Here is a 17,924-nt window from a genome sequence, read left to right on the forward strand (position 1 = left end):
GGACAGGTCCTCCAGAGCGGGAGACGCTCTTTGTAGCTATTCTTCACTCTGGCCAAGAGATAAAGGTCCTGTACAGACTACCACCCTCTATTAACTCTATTAGGGTATATGAAAATTAGTTCTCTAAACCAGACATGCCCTTTACATAGGTAGGGGGTCGTTAAGTCCCCAATGTGGTACTCATGAGGGTGTTACCAAAGAGAGCAACACCAGGACAGGGCACTATCTCTGGTCACCAGGGAGTGGATACTATCATAAAAAGTCAACCGGGGGTGTAGTTGGGGGACGACATTGGTGTGGTATGTGCCCTGGGTGCCGAGTGCCAGAGATGGGAGCCAATAACCAGTCTGCCTTGTAGTATTTAGATACATGGCACGGACATCTTTGCCGCATAAGAAGAAAATGAGGGTGTTACCAAAGAGAGCAACACCAGGACAGGGCACTATCTCTGGTCACCAGGGAGTGGATACTATCATAAAAAGTCAACCGGGGGTGTAGTTGGGGGACGACATTGGTGTGGTATGTGCCCTGGGTGCCGAGTGCCAGAGATGGGAGCCAATAACCAGTCTGCCTTGTAGTATTTAGATACATGGCACGGACATCTTTGCCGCATAAGAAGAAAATGTAGCCACACCACTGGGATTTGGCACCCATTAGTTGATGCTATGCTGTTTCACCAGATCATTGTATTCAATCGAGGTATTTGAGGTCTGATGAGGGAAGAGATTGAGGTGCGGAGTTTGGTTTAGTCCTCTAGTATAGTTAGGCAGGCTGAGACTATTTAGTATGGGAAGAACAGTTCCATAATACTGCATTTGATCGAACATGAAATAGAATACATACGGAGATACAGTAGACTCCGTAGAAGTCCATGGGCCCCATATTACGGCTCTGTAACAGATATTGTAATACGCTCATGTGCAGGAGGGCTTAGTGTTGGAGATCTGACATTTGCTGGAATAGCCATAGACAGCTGAAAGCACTTAAAGAGACAGGTCAAACATGTCTGCCATCTCCAAACGTAACCTCTTAGAGCGGAGCTTGTGCGGTGACTGGCAGCTTTTTAATAGAGGATTACGAGACCTGTGTTTACTCTGTGATACACCTGCCGGGGGCTGAGAACGCTTTATTCTGGACACTGGGTATAGCTGCAAATGCATTCTTAAGGACGACAAAGATTGGGGGACAGTTTAACCCTTTCAGGCCAGTTCCAAACTCTGGACGTATAGGAATAACTCTGGTGATGACCAGAGGCTAAAGCTCAAAGAGTTTTTGATGGGTAGGGTCACCTTTAAACACCATTTTACAGTTTAAGTTGTCATAGGAAACAGTCGACAAGCATGGCTGACCCTCTATAATGCAGGGCGACCGTTATTTTTTCCCTACATCAGATTACTGTACTGTGTAAAGATTGTGTAAAGTATGCTGGGAGATTTCAGCTAAGACTGCAGACTTGTGAATGCTGCTCATAACTATAACACAGACTGTAACTCAGGATCAGTACAAGATAAGTAATGTAATGTACGTACACACTGACTAAATTATTTACATAGATGATGTCTGTAGAGAAGCCAAAAAATGGTGCTAGAAGTGGACCTACCCTATAAGACCTCCTGGTCATCAGAAGTAGTCAATATCTTATGACATCACATGTATGTAAATGTTCCCATATCACATTTAAGATAAAGAGTAACTGTACTTTCCAAAAACTTTTGATATGTCATAGAGACACATTATAAGTTTTGATCGGTGGGGGTCTGGGTGCATAGACTCCCACCATCCCTGAAACTAAGCTGCCGAGTGCTCAGCTGAGCGTCCTGCACCTTAGGCTGGTATCTGCGCTCCTTGTTAGGCTGAAGATGGCTTACATAGACTGAAAATGGGCTCATGGTCGTTCTATATAGGCTTCGTTCACATCTGCATCAGGGCTCCTTTTATGAGTTCCGTCGGAACCATGAATGGAAACTAAACTGAAACAAACAGAAACCATAGGTTTCCGTTCCCATCACCATTGCTTTCAATGGTAACGGATCCGGTGCAAATGGTTTCCATTGTATCACCGTTGTGTAAGGGCTCCATCGTTTTGACAGAATGAACAGCGCAGTCGACTACCGTAATGATTCCGTCAAAACGACGGAACCCTTACACAACGGTGACAAACAGAAACCATTAGCACCGGATCAGTCACCATTAAAATCAATGGTGATGCAAACGGAAACCTATATTTTTTTGTTTCAGTTTGGATTCCGTTCATGGGTTCCCCTGACAGAGAGCTCAGATGGAACCCATGAAAGGAGTCCTGACGCAGATGTGAACGAAGCCTAAGAAGGAGCGCCGACCCCAGCTGAAGATGCAGGGCACTCAGCTGAGCGCTCTGCACCTTAGATTCTGCGATGCTGGGGGTCTCAGCACCCGGACCACCATAAATCAAAACTTCTGATATGTCTCTGTGACCTATCAAACGTTTTACAGTTACTCTTTAAAGGGCATTTTTACCTTAAAAAAAATTATAATTCCCTGAGTTTTGTGAAGATTTCTAATATTCTGTGCAGTCATGAATTTGGTCGACTGGCCTTTAAAAGCTGACCACCCCAAATAAACGCCATTTCTAATATCGTTTGCCATCTAGCTTTCTACTAATCCCAAATGACATACAAATTTCTGTCTTGGTATATTAACCACAGCTCTCTTTACTGATCTCATTTAGATAGTCGTTAAGCGGCTGCATTTTCGCATTCGTATTACTGCCGCAAAACTTGGAACCCCGGTGGTTTAAATGAACCAAAAATAGATTACTGTATGGTTGTATGGAAATGTAAGTTTGGTTCATCTAAACTGTGGGGGTCCAGATCCTGCAATCATAATAAAGACTTTATAAAGGGGCCACATTACGGTTGCCAGGATGAGACCTTAGATAGAGTCTAATGTAACAGGATAGTGACATCATCATATATACAAACTAATACATAAAATATCCTCTGTCCGGATAATTCAATTTCTAAATTTTGGGATTTCTAAATATTTGGATTTTTTGGAAAACCTTTTTTGTTTATTTTTTATTCCGGCCCAGTGCATTTTCTATCACCTTATATCCCTTATTAGAAGCGTCAGTATAACAGACAGAGATCAGGGGCATCAGAGTAACCAGAATGCTCTACAATAACCTTGTGAACAGAGCCCTTTGAAAAGGAGAGATAAAGAGGCCAAATGCCAAAAATCAAATGTTTTTTTTCCCAGTAGAACAAGGTCATCTGTAAAATTTCAGGAACAATTGCCATGTTCCCTAAACGTCCCTGTTTTTGTAATTGCGTGTCAGACCAAGTGCACTCAGAATGTCCGCGGTTGTTTGATACAAGGAAAGTGAAATGAGATAATCCATGTTTTCATCATGGGTAGGCCCCTCTTTCACGGGACATGGGGCGTACTTTAATGGGCTGAGCAGTTCTGGGCCTGTAAGAAAGACTCGGGTCTTTCTCATCGCTGTGAGAATGGGCCCAGTGAATTCTTTCCAAGTGTTTACTCAGCATTTGTCTCCTGCCCCATCAGAGGAATGAGGAGGGGTGCCGACAGATCTTTTGTCCTACCAAACAGCCTGATGTGTTATGACAATGTTCCATGAATATTCAGAATGGCAGAAAGGATTAGGCCCAGAACATTTACCCTCAGGCTCCTTTCTCTCCCTCTCTTTTTTTTTTTTCTGCCTGGGATGTTCAGAGCGTTAAGGATGACCTGTTCATAGCCGGGGCATCCAACACGAGATTTCCCCTATAGATAGGACTCAGAGATCCCACGCATGTCCAAGTCTGTTAACATCTGAGTCATTGCCTATTGCTGATGTTTTGGGGTTCATTTATTTAAAAAAACAAAACATCGGGGAGACACAAATAGCTTTACTTATCAAGCAGAAAATAGTCCTAATGATACTATTATTTTATTTCTTTCCCATTACTTACACAGCACCAACTTATTCTGCCACGGGCACGGCTGGAAGTTGAGTGTTGGCTGGCAGGGCATGTGCTAAGGGTATTGTGTGCCATGGGGTATTTAGATATAGGGCTATGGCAGCGAACTGAATCTCTGCCCTAGGTGATAGAAAGCACATCGTGCTGCCCAATGATTTGGTACATATGGCATTTGTTTCGTTTGCTATGTATAGCAAATCAATGCCACTATGTCTACAACTTCCATACATACAATATTGAATGACACAAATATAATAGTATATTCAACATTAGGTTAGACCTGTCGTAGAATACAAGAATATCTAAGTGATTGACAAGGAGTAGGCAGAGTAGGCAGCTGCCTAGGGTGACATTGAGGATATGCCGGATGACATTGCGGGTGGAATATATAGAGTAAAAAATAAGGGAAGCCTCCGCCCTTAAATTTTTTGTGAAATTTGTTTGCACAGCAAACTGGACACTGCTGGAAATGCTTTTAGTGACTGGGTACGATGAGCGATTCTCTTTAGTCCATTGGTGAGGGAAAGACGCCGCCCGCTGTTATTAACCTTGGACAAGCGTATACCGCTGCGGCCAGCGCCAGGTTGTCATGGTCACCTGTCGAATACGACACATCATCACTGAAGCCAAGTAAACGAAGACTGGTGCAGGGGAACAAAGAACTGACGGTTGAAGGTCGAGAACTTGTGATCGTCTAATGTCCAAAGCGGACAACCCCTTGTTGGCTATAATATACATCGGATTTCATGAGAATTTATGAATCTATTCATTTTTTGTTTTTTTGCAAATAAAGTTTAAATGTTTTTTTGCTACTACAAGTGTTGATGAAAAAACACCTTTAATTATTGTATAATGAAAAATTCTGCAACTTTTTAATATATCTTATGCTATAATTTCTTACCATTCTCAGGATCTCTGTTTTCTGTCAGTGAATGGGTACATTCTTGTGTACAACCAGTAACTGAAAATCCACGCACATCTAATACATTTAATGGTTTGTTACAATTGTATCCAGTCTAGAGCATTCACAAAATAGTTTGCTACAAGGTATCAATGTGGAGTTTTGATCACAGAGTATTGTGATATTTATGGCATTTCTGTGATATCTGTGGGCATATACGATATTCTGCAGATCAGGGGAGATTATACCATATGTGCCACCTGCGCTGCTGCACAGGGGAGCTGCAGATGAGGGGCTCACAGCTGTCTTAAAAATGAAATAATAGATTCCTTTTGACTTAAGCGCATGCACATGGCCGTATTGTGGATCTGTGTGGTATTGATCCATAATACAGCGCCCATAGAAATCTGTGGTCCTATACTGTACCTCCGTGTGCCTCAGATTTCATCACATGCCATATTATGTTGTGATTCTCTTCTAGAAGCAATGTTCACAGAGGTTCTCTTAAAGGTGTTGTCCAGGATTAGAAAAATATGGCAGCTTTCGTCAAGAAACAGCGCCACACCCGTTCATAGGCTGTGCGTGGGCTGCAGCTCTGCTCCATTGAAGTGAATGTGGATTAGCTGCAATACCACACACAACCTGCGGTCGGGTGGGGAGCTGTTTTTAGAAAAATCTGGGACAACCCTTTAAGGTGGCACACAGAGTAATACAGACCTGTAGGGATTCTGTGTGCCCCCATACAGGCTCTATGCACCCAGCAATGCTCTGTGTAAGGGTCTAATACATTTCCTGACTATTAATACAATCCTCTAAAGAAATTGGCTTATCTGTAAGGGACTTGAGGTGCTGGAAAGTAATTGGAAAGCAAGGGGCCCATTTTATGTTCCTACATAGGGGCCCCCTGCTGTCTGCTCCTGTTATAAATGTTCTATAAAGTATTAATTTCTTGTATGTTTTCATTACATAGTGACTCTCCACAATGTATATCAGGATCTGTTCTCCTCATGAACATCACAGATGAAGAACCTGCATTACATAATATTTTGACATCTTTACATAGCAAATAACAGGAGACACAAAAATCGTGTTTATCTTTCTTCTTTAGATCTTGACCCAGAAATTCATCTGCAGTTGACTGACAAACACAACATTACCCAGGGGTAATAGACTGAACAGGTTTCCTACATAGATTGACATATAGATAATATATTGTGTTATGTGCACACCTCTTAAAATCAAAATTAAAATGTCTAAGGCTGGGTTCACACGACCTATTTTCAGGCGTAAACGAGGCGTATTATGCCTCGATTTACGCCTGAAAATACGGCTCCAATACGTCGGCAAACATCTGCCCATTCATTTGAATGGGTTTGCCGACGTACTGTGCCGACGACCTGTCATTTACGCGTCGTCGTTTGACAGCTGTCAAAAGACGACGCGTAAAATTACAGCCTCGTCAAAAGAAGTGCAGGACACTTCTTGGGATGTTTTTGGAGCCGTTTTCTCATAGACTCTATTGAAAACAGCTCCAAAAACGGCGCGAAAACACCGCGAAAACGGCCCGAAAAACTCAGCGAAAAACGTGAGTTGCTCAAAAAACTTCTGAAAATCAGGTGCTGTTTTCCCTTGAAAACAGCTCCGTATTTTCAGACGTTTTTGGCTCAGCGTGTGAACATACCCTAACTCTCAAATTCACAAATCATAACCCGAAATTTCCTATTTTTATCTTACGGATACAGAAGACCTAAGGTCAGAGCAGGGGCGTAACTAGGAAAAACTGGGCCCCATAGCAAACTTTTGACTGGGGCCCCCCCTCCCCTGGGTATCACTCAACCCCCCCTTGTAGATAGGGCCTCCCTATAGATTCCGCCACACAGCGCCCCCTATAGATAGCGCCATACACAGCCCCCTGGAGATAACATCATACAGCCCCCTGTAGATAACGTCATACAGCCCTCCCCCTGTAGATAACGCTATACTGCCCTCCCCCTGTAGATAACGCTATACAGCCCTCCCCCTGTAGATAACGCCATACAGACCCCCCTGTAGATAACTCCATACAGACCCCCCTGTAGATAACGCTATACAGACCCCCCGTAGATAACGCCAGACAGCCCCCACTGTAGATAACGCCAAGCAGCCCCCCCTGTAGATAACGCCATACAGCCCTAAACCCCCCCCCCCCTTGTAGGTAACGCCATGCAAAAAACTACCTATAGTTTGTCCTACAAAAGACATGCATCCCCTATCCACAGGATAGGGGATACATGTGTGATCGCTGGCAGCGATGAGGAGAACGGGGGACCGAAAGTCCCCTGAAGATCTCCATGACTAACCTCGGACTTCCGGCGTCTGCGCAGTTCAATAAAAATGAAAGGAGCGCTGGTCACGCATGCGCACAAGCGCAACCGGTGCGCAAGTAATTTCTATTGAGCTGCCGACACAGACCCCGGAAGTCCGAGGTTTGTCATGGAGAACTTCAGGGGACTTTCGGTCCCCCGTTCTCCTTATCGCTGCCAGCGATCACACATGTATCCCCTATCCTGTGGATAGGGGATTCATGTCTTTTGTAGAAGCAACCCCTTCAGTGGCGTCGCGCTGTAGCAGCCATAGCGGCTGCTAGCGGAGCCTCCGGCCATGGGAGGGGGGGCCCGTGCCGGCGGGCCACCTCATGCTGCGGGCCCCATAGCAGCCACTACGGCTGCTACTGCGGTAGTTACGCCACTGGGTCAGAGTGAAGTCAAGTCATAGACCAGCCGCCTTCATATGTAATGTCCCTCTACCAAGTGCAAACTGCCCAGGCCGAAATACAATTAGGCCTTATGCACAAAAGCGTGTTTTTTTTTGTCCGTCTACTATCTGTAATTTTGCGAGTAGCACACGTACATATTCATTTATGTGGCCCCGTTCACAGATCCGTGTGGGGGCCACGATTCCGGGCCGCAAAAACTCAGGACATGTCATTTTACTGTCCGTATTTGCGGTATGGACTCGCCCATAGATGTCTATGAGACCGTGAAAATTGTAGACCGCATACGGGTTGCTGCGCGTGTGTCGTCCGCAATTGCTCTTATTTTGCCAAACGATGCCAGGGAATTCATGTGATTCAGCAATCATGTGACCTACTCAGGCCGTGGGCATAAATTGGAGAAATCAATGACAGCCTTCCTTTTTTTTTTTGCGAATCCGAAATACTGATGGACCGCAAATACAGACAACGGATCCGTGGTTTTGTGGACAACAAAATCACCATGGTCGTGCATTAGGCCATAGGCCTCATGCACACGACCGTAGCCGTGTGCACGGCCGTGATTTTCGGGTCGGCCGGCTGCGGACTGTCAGCCGCGGGCCGCCCGCAAATCGTAGGACATGCACATGGCCGCCGTCTTTGTTTTCAATGAGCCCGGACCGCAGAAGACGGCCGTAATAGGACATGCCCGTTCTTTCTGCGGTGCAGGTTCCCGGGTCGTGCAAAGACCGCAAAAACTACGGTCGTGTGCATGGCCCCATAGAAATGAAAGGGGCCGCAATTCTCCCGTGGATTTTCGGGGGAATTGCGGCCGCAAAAACACGTTCGTGTGAATGTGGCCTTAGTGATTCAGATGGGGGCGTTGGGGACTTCAAAAAGTGGTGAATATAATATACTGTGAGCTGTTATCACTTCCATCATACAAAGTTGATACATGGTGGAAGGAGTAGTGCAGGGCCTGAGGGGGTGGAGCATGACACAGGATTCAAAAAACACCAAAGAGAGAGTCCCTTTGTCATGCTCCGCCCCCTCAGGCCCTGCACTAGACAGAACACAATAAAAAGAAAACCATGCTAAAACACATAAAAAATCACAGGGGAAATAATTACAATGACGAAATAGGGATTTTATAGATTGATATTCCCTAACGTTGGTCATTGTACGTATTAGCAGTATGTGAACGTTTAAGCTTAAAGGGGCATTACAAAATTGATGCTCCATATCGACTTTTTGCACACGATACAATGCAATAATGCATGTCCATTTTATATTGCGATGTTATGGGACTCGGGAGTAGAACCAAATGAGCATGCCATGTTTTTTTTTTTTCTGTTGGATTCGCATATTGAGGTTTCATACAACTTGGAGGTTGTATGCTGCTGTAATATGGCCATGTGCCATTGTTCTTTAATTCATTGCTGATGTTCATCGAATAATTTCTCATTGCGTTGGGTTACGATGAGCACATGATGCCCTTATTTACAGGGCGGACGATATTTCATGCGATAAAACATACAAAGTGCTCTGAAGGGAGCGACAATGAAAGCTCCCAAGAGGATATGAAATCTGAGGTCTATCCTGAAACATGATACGTGTGATAATGGTATTTAGCTAAACCCGTTTTTAACATTTCTACCACCCATCATAGGAAAGTCTACTGCTCCTGTAAAGGATCTGCCAGGCACAACTTCTGTGTATACGCCCATAGGTAATCAGTCTGCACCTGCTTCTATGTCTGTGAGACTGACTCCATCTTCCACCACTCAGGATGGCAGGCTTAGGAGTGGGAGAGCCTATCGCAGCCTGGCCAGACGGAGCTAGCTCCCGCCCTCTGTCTATTTATACCTGCCTTTCCTGTTCCTCCTTTGCTTGTGATTCTTCTCGTGCGGTTTCCTGGCCCAGCTACAGCTCCTGACTATTTCATCCTGCTCCATACTGACCCTGGCTTACTGACTACTCTCCTGCTCTGCGTTTGGTACCTCGTACACTCCTGGTTTGACTCGGCTCGTTCACCACTCTTGTTGCTCACGGTGTTGCCGTGGGCAACTGCCCCATTTCCCTTAGCTTTGTGTACCCTTGTCTGTTTGTCTCGTGCACTTACTGAGCGTAGGGACCGCCGCCCAGTTGTACCCCGTCGCCTAGGGCGGGTCGTTGCAAGTAGGCAGGGACAGAGTGGCGGGTAGATTAGGGCTCACTTGTCCGTTTCCCTACCCCCATCATTACAGCTCCAATGATGTTAATATGATTTCTAAATAGAACTGCTCTTTACCACATAAAAAGTGAATGGCCATCATTTAAGAATATGTCATTTTTACCTTTTTTAACTTTTGTACTGATTCATTTCTTAATTTTTTTTATAGCAGTCGGGGCTCCATTTTTCTGATACAAAGCTCCTAATATGTATAGACATAGGGGGAATTTACTAAGACTGGCATGTCATAAGAAAGTTGGAGTAAATGCACCTAATTTAGTAAGAGGTGCATGTCCCTAAATAAATTAGGCGCACCTTGGACCGTCATGTGCGCCAGAAAGTGAAATCTGTGCAGCCATGGGCTAGCACAGATTTGTGCCATAATAATATAATCATGGTAAATTTGTCAGGCCGTGAGGCCCTGCACCCTTTTGCAAAGCCACTCCCACTGTTTAAAGTAAAAAAAAAGTCACACATTTTTGGGCAAAACAAACAGGCACCAGAATACTAGCGTTCAGGGTTTAATAAATTCCCCCACATAGAAATGATAATTTTTTGGCTGCCTGAAGTCACCACTAGATGGAGCTCATAAGCTTAGTGCATACTGTTTTATTATTGAGTTCAATGTATAAATAAACACGGTAAGCTCCTAAACCCCACCTAGTGGTGACTAAAGGTAGCCAAAATTCTATTATTTAACTATATGTCTATGTAGGTTTTTTTGAGCTTTATCAGAAAATCAGAGCACTGACCCCTATAAAGCTATACTGAGAAAAAGACCCTACAGTACCAGTCCTGGCCAACAATATCTTGCACCTCCTGATGCTGGCCCATGTTGCCACAATCCTCCAGCCTGGTACAGAAGGAGCTGGTGCTTGCCTATTATTGTTTCTAACCATCCTCTTTTCGGAGAGACAGGCGGCGTAATTGTGACTCCAGTGTCCCTCTCCCATGCTGTGCTTGGGGAGGGAAGGGTCCCTTGTCATGGGGAAGGGGATGGATCCCAAACCAGCTAAAGTGCACCTTCTATGTACTTGTAAGGGGTTGTCTGGTTTGAACAAATTAATGTTATTTTTTGTATGATTAAAAGCTATATAAATGTCAATATAATTTCTGTATTAATTCTTCACGGTTTTCAAGATCTCTGCTTGCTGTTATACAGTAGGAACCTTCATTGTTTACTTCCAGTGGAAACAATTCTGTCCATGGTCATGTGATGGACGCACAGGTGTTGGGATCATTAGAAGACACAGCTCTGATCCACATACTGAAACTGTAACGAGCCATTCACCTGTGTGTCCATCACATGACCATGGACAAAAAAAATTTTCACTTGGAAGTAAACAATGAAGGTTGCTACTGAATAAAAGCAAGCAGAGATCTTGAAAACAGTAAGGAATTAATGCTGAAAGTATATTGGAAAATAATGTAACTTTTAATGATACAAAAAAAATAACATGAATTTGCTGCAACTGGACAACCCTTTTAATTCTGCTCCAGCACTAGCAGGGTTAACCTTAGGACACTTCCTTGAGCTGAGTGAAGATGGGTGAGGTGGGCTGAAGGTGTCAGACGTGATGCTTCCTAATGATGGATTCACAGGTCATTGTTTACAGGGGTGTTCAGCTAATAGAGAGATTAGTGTCCATCTGATAGACTGCTGGGGAAATAGTCAGAGACAGTGTGCTAAACCCCCGGGCAACAAACACTTATCCTCCTTACAGGTAATTAGCAGTAACTTGCCGGCAGCGCACAAATTACCACAGAAAAATGGGAAAATAAACAATTCAACACAAAAGACCGAACTTGTTACAAACTATCACACTGATGTGGTAAGTGTATTGGGGGGAGTGGATGTATTCTCCTGTCTGTTCCCCTGGCTGACAGCATGTAGCGCATGGATTTTGACAGCAAGCATTTTGGACAGGGGTGAAAGTATTAAGGAATGGATATGAATAGGGTTCTGGTAGGAATTTACCTAGAAAAACCTTAAATCCCTTAGAATGACCGATTTCCGTTATCCTGACCATGAAGGCGACATTAAGGAATAATTTCCCCTATGGCTGAAAATCACCTGTAAATATCAGTTCAATTATTTTTATTTTATTCAGCTGTTTTTTTAGTTGTAGGTGCTTCAGGGGAAACTGGGTGACGACTAGTTTGACTACCATGACAGCTCAGATAGGTGTAGTCAACCAGGATTCCCAGAACCCTAAAGGTAAAATCCAGGGAGAGGACAAACGCTCTTGCTACTCAAGGCAGGGGATTCAGAATGACCACTCATCCTTATGGTCCCTGAATTTCAACTTGACAGCTGTGGGACGGACATTTAATTTTTTTTCATTTAAAGTCTGAGTACGTGCTGGATTCACCCAAGTGCTACAAAAAAAGTTCGGCGTGCCACACAAAAACGTGCACAAGGATGTAGTTCATCACAAAGGAGAAGGGTCACGTAAACCTTTCCGCAACCCTCTGAGCCAGAAGGACCCTGCAAAGTTTGGGTATTGTTGGCCCCAAATCTTATGGAGTCTTTCTTCCGGTTTCTGCCTTGGTTGTCACCCCAGCATCTACCAGGAGCCAAAGTCGAAGGCTTGGCTGCCCCCGGATAGAAATGTCAATAATGGTAAAATCGGCAGCAATGGTGTAACCTAAAGCTCCAGGACCCCAGCGCAATATCTTTTCCAGGGCCCCACAAAGATAACATGCCATTTATAGTACTGCTGTACACAGATGTGGCAGAAGGGTCTTTGGCCCCTCTCAGGCACCAGAGTCCGGGTAACCTGCTACTCCTGCACCCCCATATAGCAATAATCAATAACCCTAATCAACAGTAATGTGCCCATGAGGGCATTACTTCCACTACCGTGTTCATGGGTAAATCAGTGGCATATTGTGCAGTGATCATTGAACTGTATAAATGGTGATTTCATCCAACACTGTAATCTAGTGACCTGAAATGAGATGCCACTTTCCAGTGACGGGTGGAAGTGGAACCGATGGTTATCTGGTAGGTGGTCGGTCACCATGACTGGTCCATGTCACCACGTGCTATAATAATATAAATCACTTCTATTCCCTATAACAATTTTTCCATTTTTGCCGAGGAACTTTAAGTTACGCCTCTGTACCAGATGTAGGAGTTATACTCGGTCTAACCAGTCATGACTTTACGTCCTGCCGCATGGGATGTCATCACGCTGTATATGATCTATGTACTCTTTGAAAATTAAGCGTTTACGTTTATAGTATTATATGATACATGATTACATCATAAGCATGATGTCACTGAAGGAGGGGCTCAGATGTCACGGCACCTTATGGGACTCCCATAGCTTTGCCACTGTTTCTTGGTATATGTAAGTCTTTCCTAAGCAATCTGAGGTCAGAAGTAGTCATGACATGACCCTCGCCCCATCACCTGAGCAGCGCACTTCCTGATGAGGAGGATAAAGGTGGGAAACTTGTCACATCTGTTGAAATTACGACTTGTACAAAGCAATAACTCAGCGACCCAGAACAGGAAATTCCTGGTAAAACAACATTATAGTGGATAGAAATTGTTGCCTGTGCGCCAAAAATGTGATCAATACATGGACGGTTCTTGTGTGTCCTACAGCTGCTTTTGAGTAAATCCATTTATTTCTTTAGGGCAAACAAAACAGTCCAACTCCAGGTCTATGTCCTATCTCCACCTCTCTTTTCATAAATCTCCATCTATGTTTTCAAGCCACTGACCTGATACAGAATGAATGCATTAATGTAAATGATAAGCAGCGATCAGTGGACGTCTCACTAATAACTTCCCAGGACTCATACAAATAGTCTAGAATTATTTTCCCACCATAGAAATGGAGGCTAAAAATATCCACCTGATTATAGAAGCAATTACACAGGTACTAAGTCCCTTATTCCACCAACATATAAATAATACCCCGAATACCAGAGATAACAATTAACATTCCCTGTAGATGGGACTATTCATGAAGCCAGTAATCCAGCTATCAGGACCTCTTATCCACGTAATCCACTAGATCTCTCTCCATGATAGGGGATTCATTATTATTAAAACATAAAATACAAAAATAATATATATACACACACACACACACACATATATAAATACATATACACTATATATATATATATATATATATATATATATATATATATACACAACTATGTGAAATTATATATTATTGATAAAAAATAAAATATAATTCAAATGTTTGCATAGATTTTTTATATTTAAAATAATTTGAATATTAGTATTGATAAATATAATAATTAAAAATACAAGTAAAGGAATTATGTATGCAAATATATAATATATACCTGTTTGTGTTTTTTTTTGTTTGTCTTTTAACTAAGCTTTATTATGGATTTTATTTTTCAGGCGAGAATATTATCTCTATTTGCAATATTCAAGCCATATAATAAAAAACAAAATTATAATTAAAAAAAAAATTACAATAATACATCATGAGATGAATTGAGGCAAAACTATGTTAAACTACAACTTCCAGAGTTACATATGGAGCAGACCTTATACTAGTGAGTGTGATTTCATGGAGGTGAATCAAAATGTTTGCACACAAATGGTTAAAGCCCTGCATTTTTAATGACTTTACAGTACAGTGTCCAATAAACTAATTATAAGGAGTCAGATATCATTTTATTGTCAATGTAATAATTGTTAAAGATTATCAGATCCCTTGATCATTGGAAGATTACCCACCTGTGTCCTGGTATCAATGCCTGCAGATTTGAATATTTTATTTAACATTATATATGGCATGCAATTTATGGTGCCCTCAGCACTGTGCCAGTCCAACCAAAGGTTCCTGTGCCACCCTATGCATCGGCATGACAATTTAGCAGACTTCTGGCTTTTGTGGAATGACAAATATTTTCAAACCGAGGGCACAGGACATGCAAGGATTTGTAGTTCCACTAGAGAGAGTCATAAGTTTAGTAGTAGCAGCCAGTGTTAAGTGTCAGAGTGCAGTCCCGGGACTGGAGCTAATCTTCATAGGGTTAAAGGCTATCTAGGGAACATTAGGGGTGGGTATTGCAATTAATGGCTGTGACATTGTGTTGGAGAATTGGGAGGCGCCAGACTTTTTTGCTCTGTGATATATAAGACAGGTCGGAGGAGGGAGAGCAGCACCTGGTCTGTTTGGAGAGATCCCAGATGACATTTACTGTGGGGAATCTGAGAGGGTTTTGTTTATGAATTTGGCAAATTTCTCCTACTACTCAGGCATGTGCACCATGACTGTAGACTCTCAGCAGTCCCCCAATGAGGCTTCCAGCCCTATGGAGAGTTCCCCCAACATGTCCATGGAGTCTCCAGGCTCAGTGAGGGTCAAGGAAGGAGTTTCCATCAAGTCTGAGCCCAAAGGAAGCTGTAGTCCCACTGAGGAGGTCAATCCTGGTCACCCTGAGGAACACATTCAAACTTCTGGTGGAAGGAGAAGAAAACGTCCAGTCCAACGGGGAAAGCCACCCTACAGTTATATTGCATTGATTGCAATGGCCATAGCCAACTCTCCAGAGAGAAAGCTCACCTTGGGTGGTATCTACAAGTTCATCATGGAAAGGTTCCCCTTCTACAGAGAAAACTCCAAGAAATGGCAAAATTCCATCAGGCACAACTTGACACTTAATGACTGCTTTGTAAAAATCCCCAGGGAACCAGGACACCCGGGTAAGGGCAATTATTGGACCTTAGACCCGGCAGCAGAGGACATGTTTGACAATGGAAGCTTCCTAAGAAGGAGAAAGAGGTTCAAGAGGACAGATATCACTACTTACCCTGGATACATGCAGAACAGCAGTGCTTTTACGCCAACTCCAGCTGGAAGACCATCCTTTCCAAATAGCCTCTACTCCAGTGTGGGATCTGGGTACAACCACCAGATACACCAGACATCCCACCACCACCCAGCCATGGTCCATCACTACCAAGCTCCTGGTGGATCTTCCCAAGGTCAGCACAGGATGTTCAGCATAGACAGCTTGATAAACCAGCAGTCCATGATGCAACCATCTCCAGGGTCAGAACTCAACCATCACTCCCTTGGGTTGAATGGAGACCTTGAGAACATGGGTAACAGCTGCTCTGTAGGAGATCTCTCCTGTTTCCAGACTCAATCAGTCAGCCCCAATGGTGTAGGGTCTCTTATGAACAGATCTAATAATCCAATGTCTTCCAACCTGACCTATTCCTACTCGTCATCTCCACCTCATATCTCTGTGCCTCAAACCAGCTATTCCCCCAATACCTCCCAGATATATGGCACCTCCAATAGACTTTCCATGAGGCCTGCAGCCTGCATAGGACACACAGAACAACTCCTGACATTACCTGCTCCACAGATGAATGGGATTTGTCAGTATAATAACAATTCTTACATGAGACAATCTAACTTTTCTTCTGGGCTTGAAAGATACATGTAGCAGTCATTATTTTACTACCTTTTTTAATTGACTTCAGACATTCCAGGACTTTATGGTTGACCCTTCTATTCCAGGTGATGTTATATATGAAATATAATGCACTGACCATATAATCTGTTACTTTATATCTGTTCATTATTGAGTCGTAAACTATGTTTTTCCCAATACAGTTCTTTGTAGCACAGAAATAAACAATGTCTTCAGGGGAAGAACCAGATTTTCCTCATTACTGAAATATCACTGTCTGATATGTCTACATACTGTATATATGCACCTATGTAGTTAATATCGATAATTTTTTTTTTTAAATAAAAATGATCTATCCTATCTATCTATCTATCTATCTATCTATCTATCTATCTATCTATCTATCTATCTATCTATCTATCTATCTATCTATCTATCTATCTGTCTGTCTGTCTGTCTGTCTGTCTGTCTGTCTATCTGTCTATCTATCTATCTATCTATCTATCTATCTATCTATCTATCTATCTATCTATCTATCTGTCTGTCTGTCTGTCTGTCTGTCTGTCTGTCTGTCTGTCTATCTATCTATCTATCTATCTATCTATCTATCTATCTATCTATCTATCTATCATCTATCTATCTATCTATCTATCTATCTATCTATCTATCTATCTATCTATCTACCTACGCATCTTTCACATATTCGTTAAAACAATCCATCCTTAACATATCTAGAAAACTATCTATCTATCTATCTATCTATCTATCTATCTATCTATCTATCTATCTATCTATCTATCTATCTATCTATCTATCTATCTATCTATCTATCTATCTATCTATCTATACATCTTTCACATATCAGAAAATGATCTACCTATTAATCTTCCTCCTATACCACAAAATGGCATAAAACTTTCCACCATTTCTGGCAGTATTGCAGTAGAAATAAATAGCATCTTGATACATAAGCCCCAATAATGCAACTCTCCCCCTATTTGTAACCCCAGGGAAGTCTGGGTGCATTGCTGTATATGAGTTATTTATTGAATAAATCAGTATTGTAATGTCATATTTTAATATTTTCCTTACTGATTTAGACAGACATTTCATAGAAGAGAAATATAGAATATTCAGCGCCATCAATTCACCCACTTTACATATTAAAACTTTTTTTCTTAGAACAGCTCTATGTTTATCTCAGGAGTGATTCAATTATTTTGCTTCTTTGGTTATATAAGAATTGCCCCCCTTCTTTTTTCAAAGTTTATTATAATTTAGGATATCAGGAGCACAATGCCAGGGCTAATTTTCTAGTTCTGGCATCAGATACAGAAAGAAACAAAAAAATCTCTCTAGTGTTTCAAAAATGTGTTTGATATATAGGTTTGATATATTGTTACAGTTTTATTGAAATAAAACTTATATGTGAGATAACTATCAATGTAAAATAGGTTTTATTAATGTAACGCTGTGGTGGAAATACAAGTCCAAACGTGATAGAGTAGATTCATTACAAGAAACAGTCGTAATGTTCTGAGGTTTCTACTTCTCTATCTAATGTGTTATTCTGCCTCCCCCTCCTACCTCTTCTGGGTATATTTATGTCAGTGTTGATATTTTCCATAGAAATGTAAAATTTTGGTAAGACCAGGTTCACACAGGGCAGTTTTTAATGCTTTATTTTTATCC

General features: G+C 42.4%; 2 protein-coding genes across 2 annotated transcripts in view; one reads left to right on the top strand and one right to left on the bottom strand.

Annotated features, from left to right (window-relative positions):
• Positions 1 to 17,924, bottom strand: part of LOC142657685 (calcium-activated chloride channel regulator 1-like) — a 1,094,600-nt gene that overhangs the window by 291,250 nt on the left and 785,426 nt on the right. The gene's annotated exons all lie outside the window — the stretch shown is intronic.
• LOC142657076 (forkhead box protein E4-like) lies at positions 15,036 to 16,265 on the top strand. Its single transcript, XM_075832126.1, has one exon. It carries the CDS (start codon positions 15,036 to 15,038, stop codon positions 16,263 to 16,265), a length of 1,230 nt encoding a protein of 409 aa, XP_075688241.1.

The sequence above is a fragment of the Rhinoderma darwinii genome, chromosome 7 (assembly GCF_050947455.1).
Source record: "Rhinoderma darwinii isolate aRhiDar2 chromosome 7, aRhiDar2.hap1, whole genome shotgun sequence".
In the NCBI taxonomy this organism is placed as follows: Eukaryota; Metazoa; Chordata; class Amphibia; order Anura; family Rhinodermatidae; genus Rhinoderma; species Rhinoderma darwinii.

What these genes read in the sequence shown, in the direction of transcription:
- LOC142657076 (XM_075832126.1), top strand. Translation starts at nt 15,036, where the DNA reads ATGAATTTGGCAAATTTCTCCTACTACTCAGGCATGTGCACCATGACT.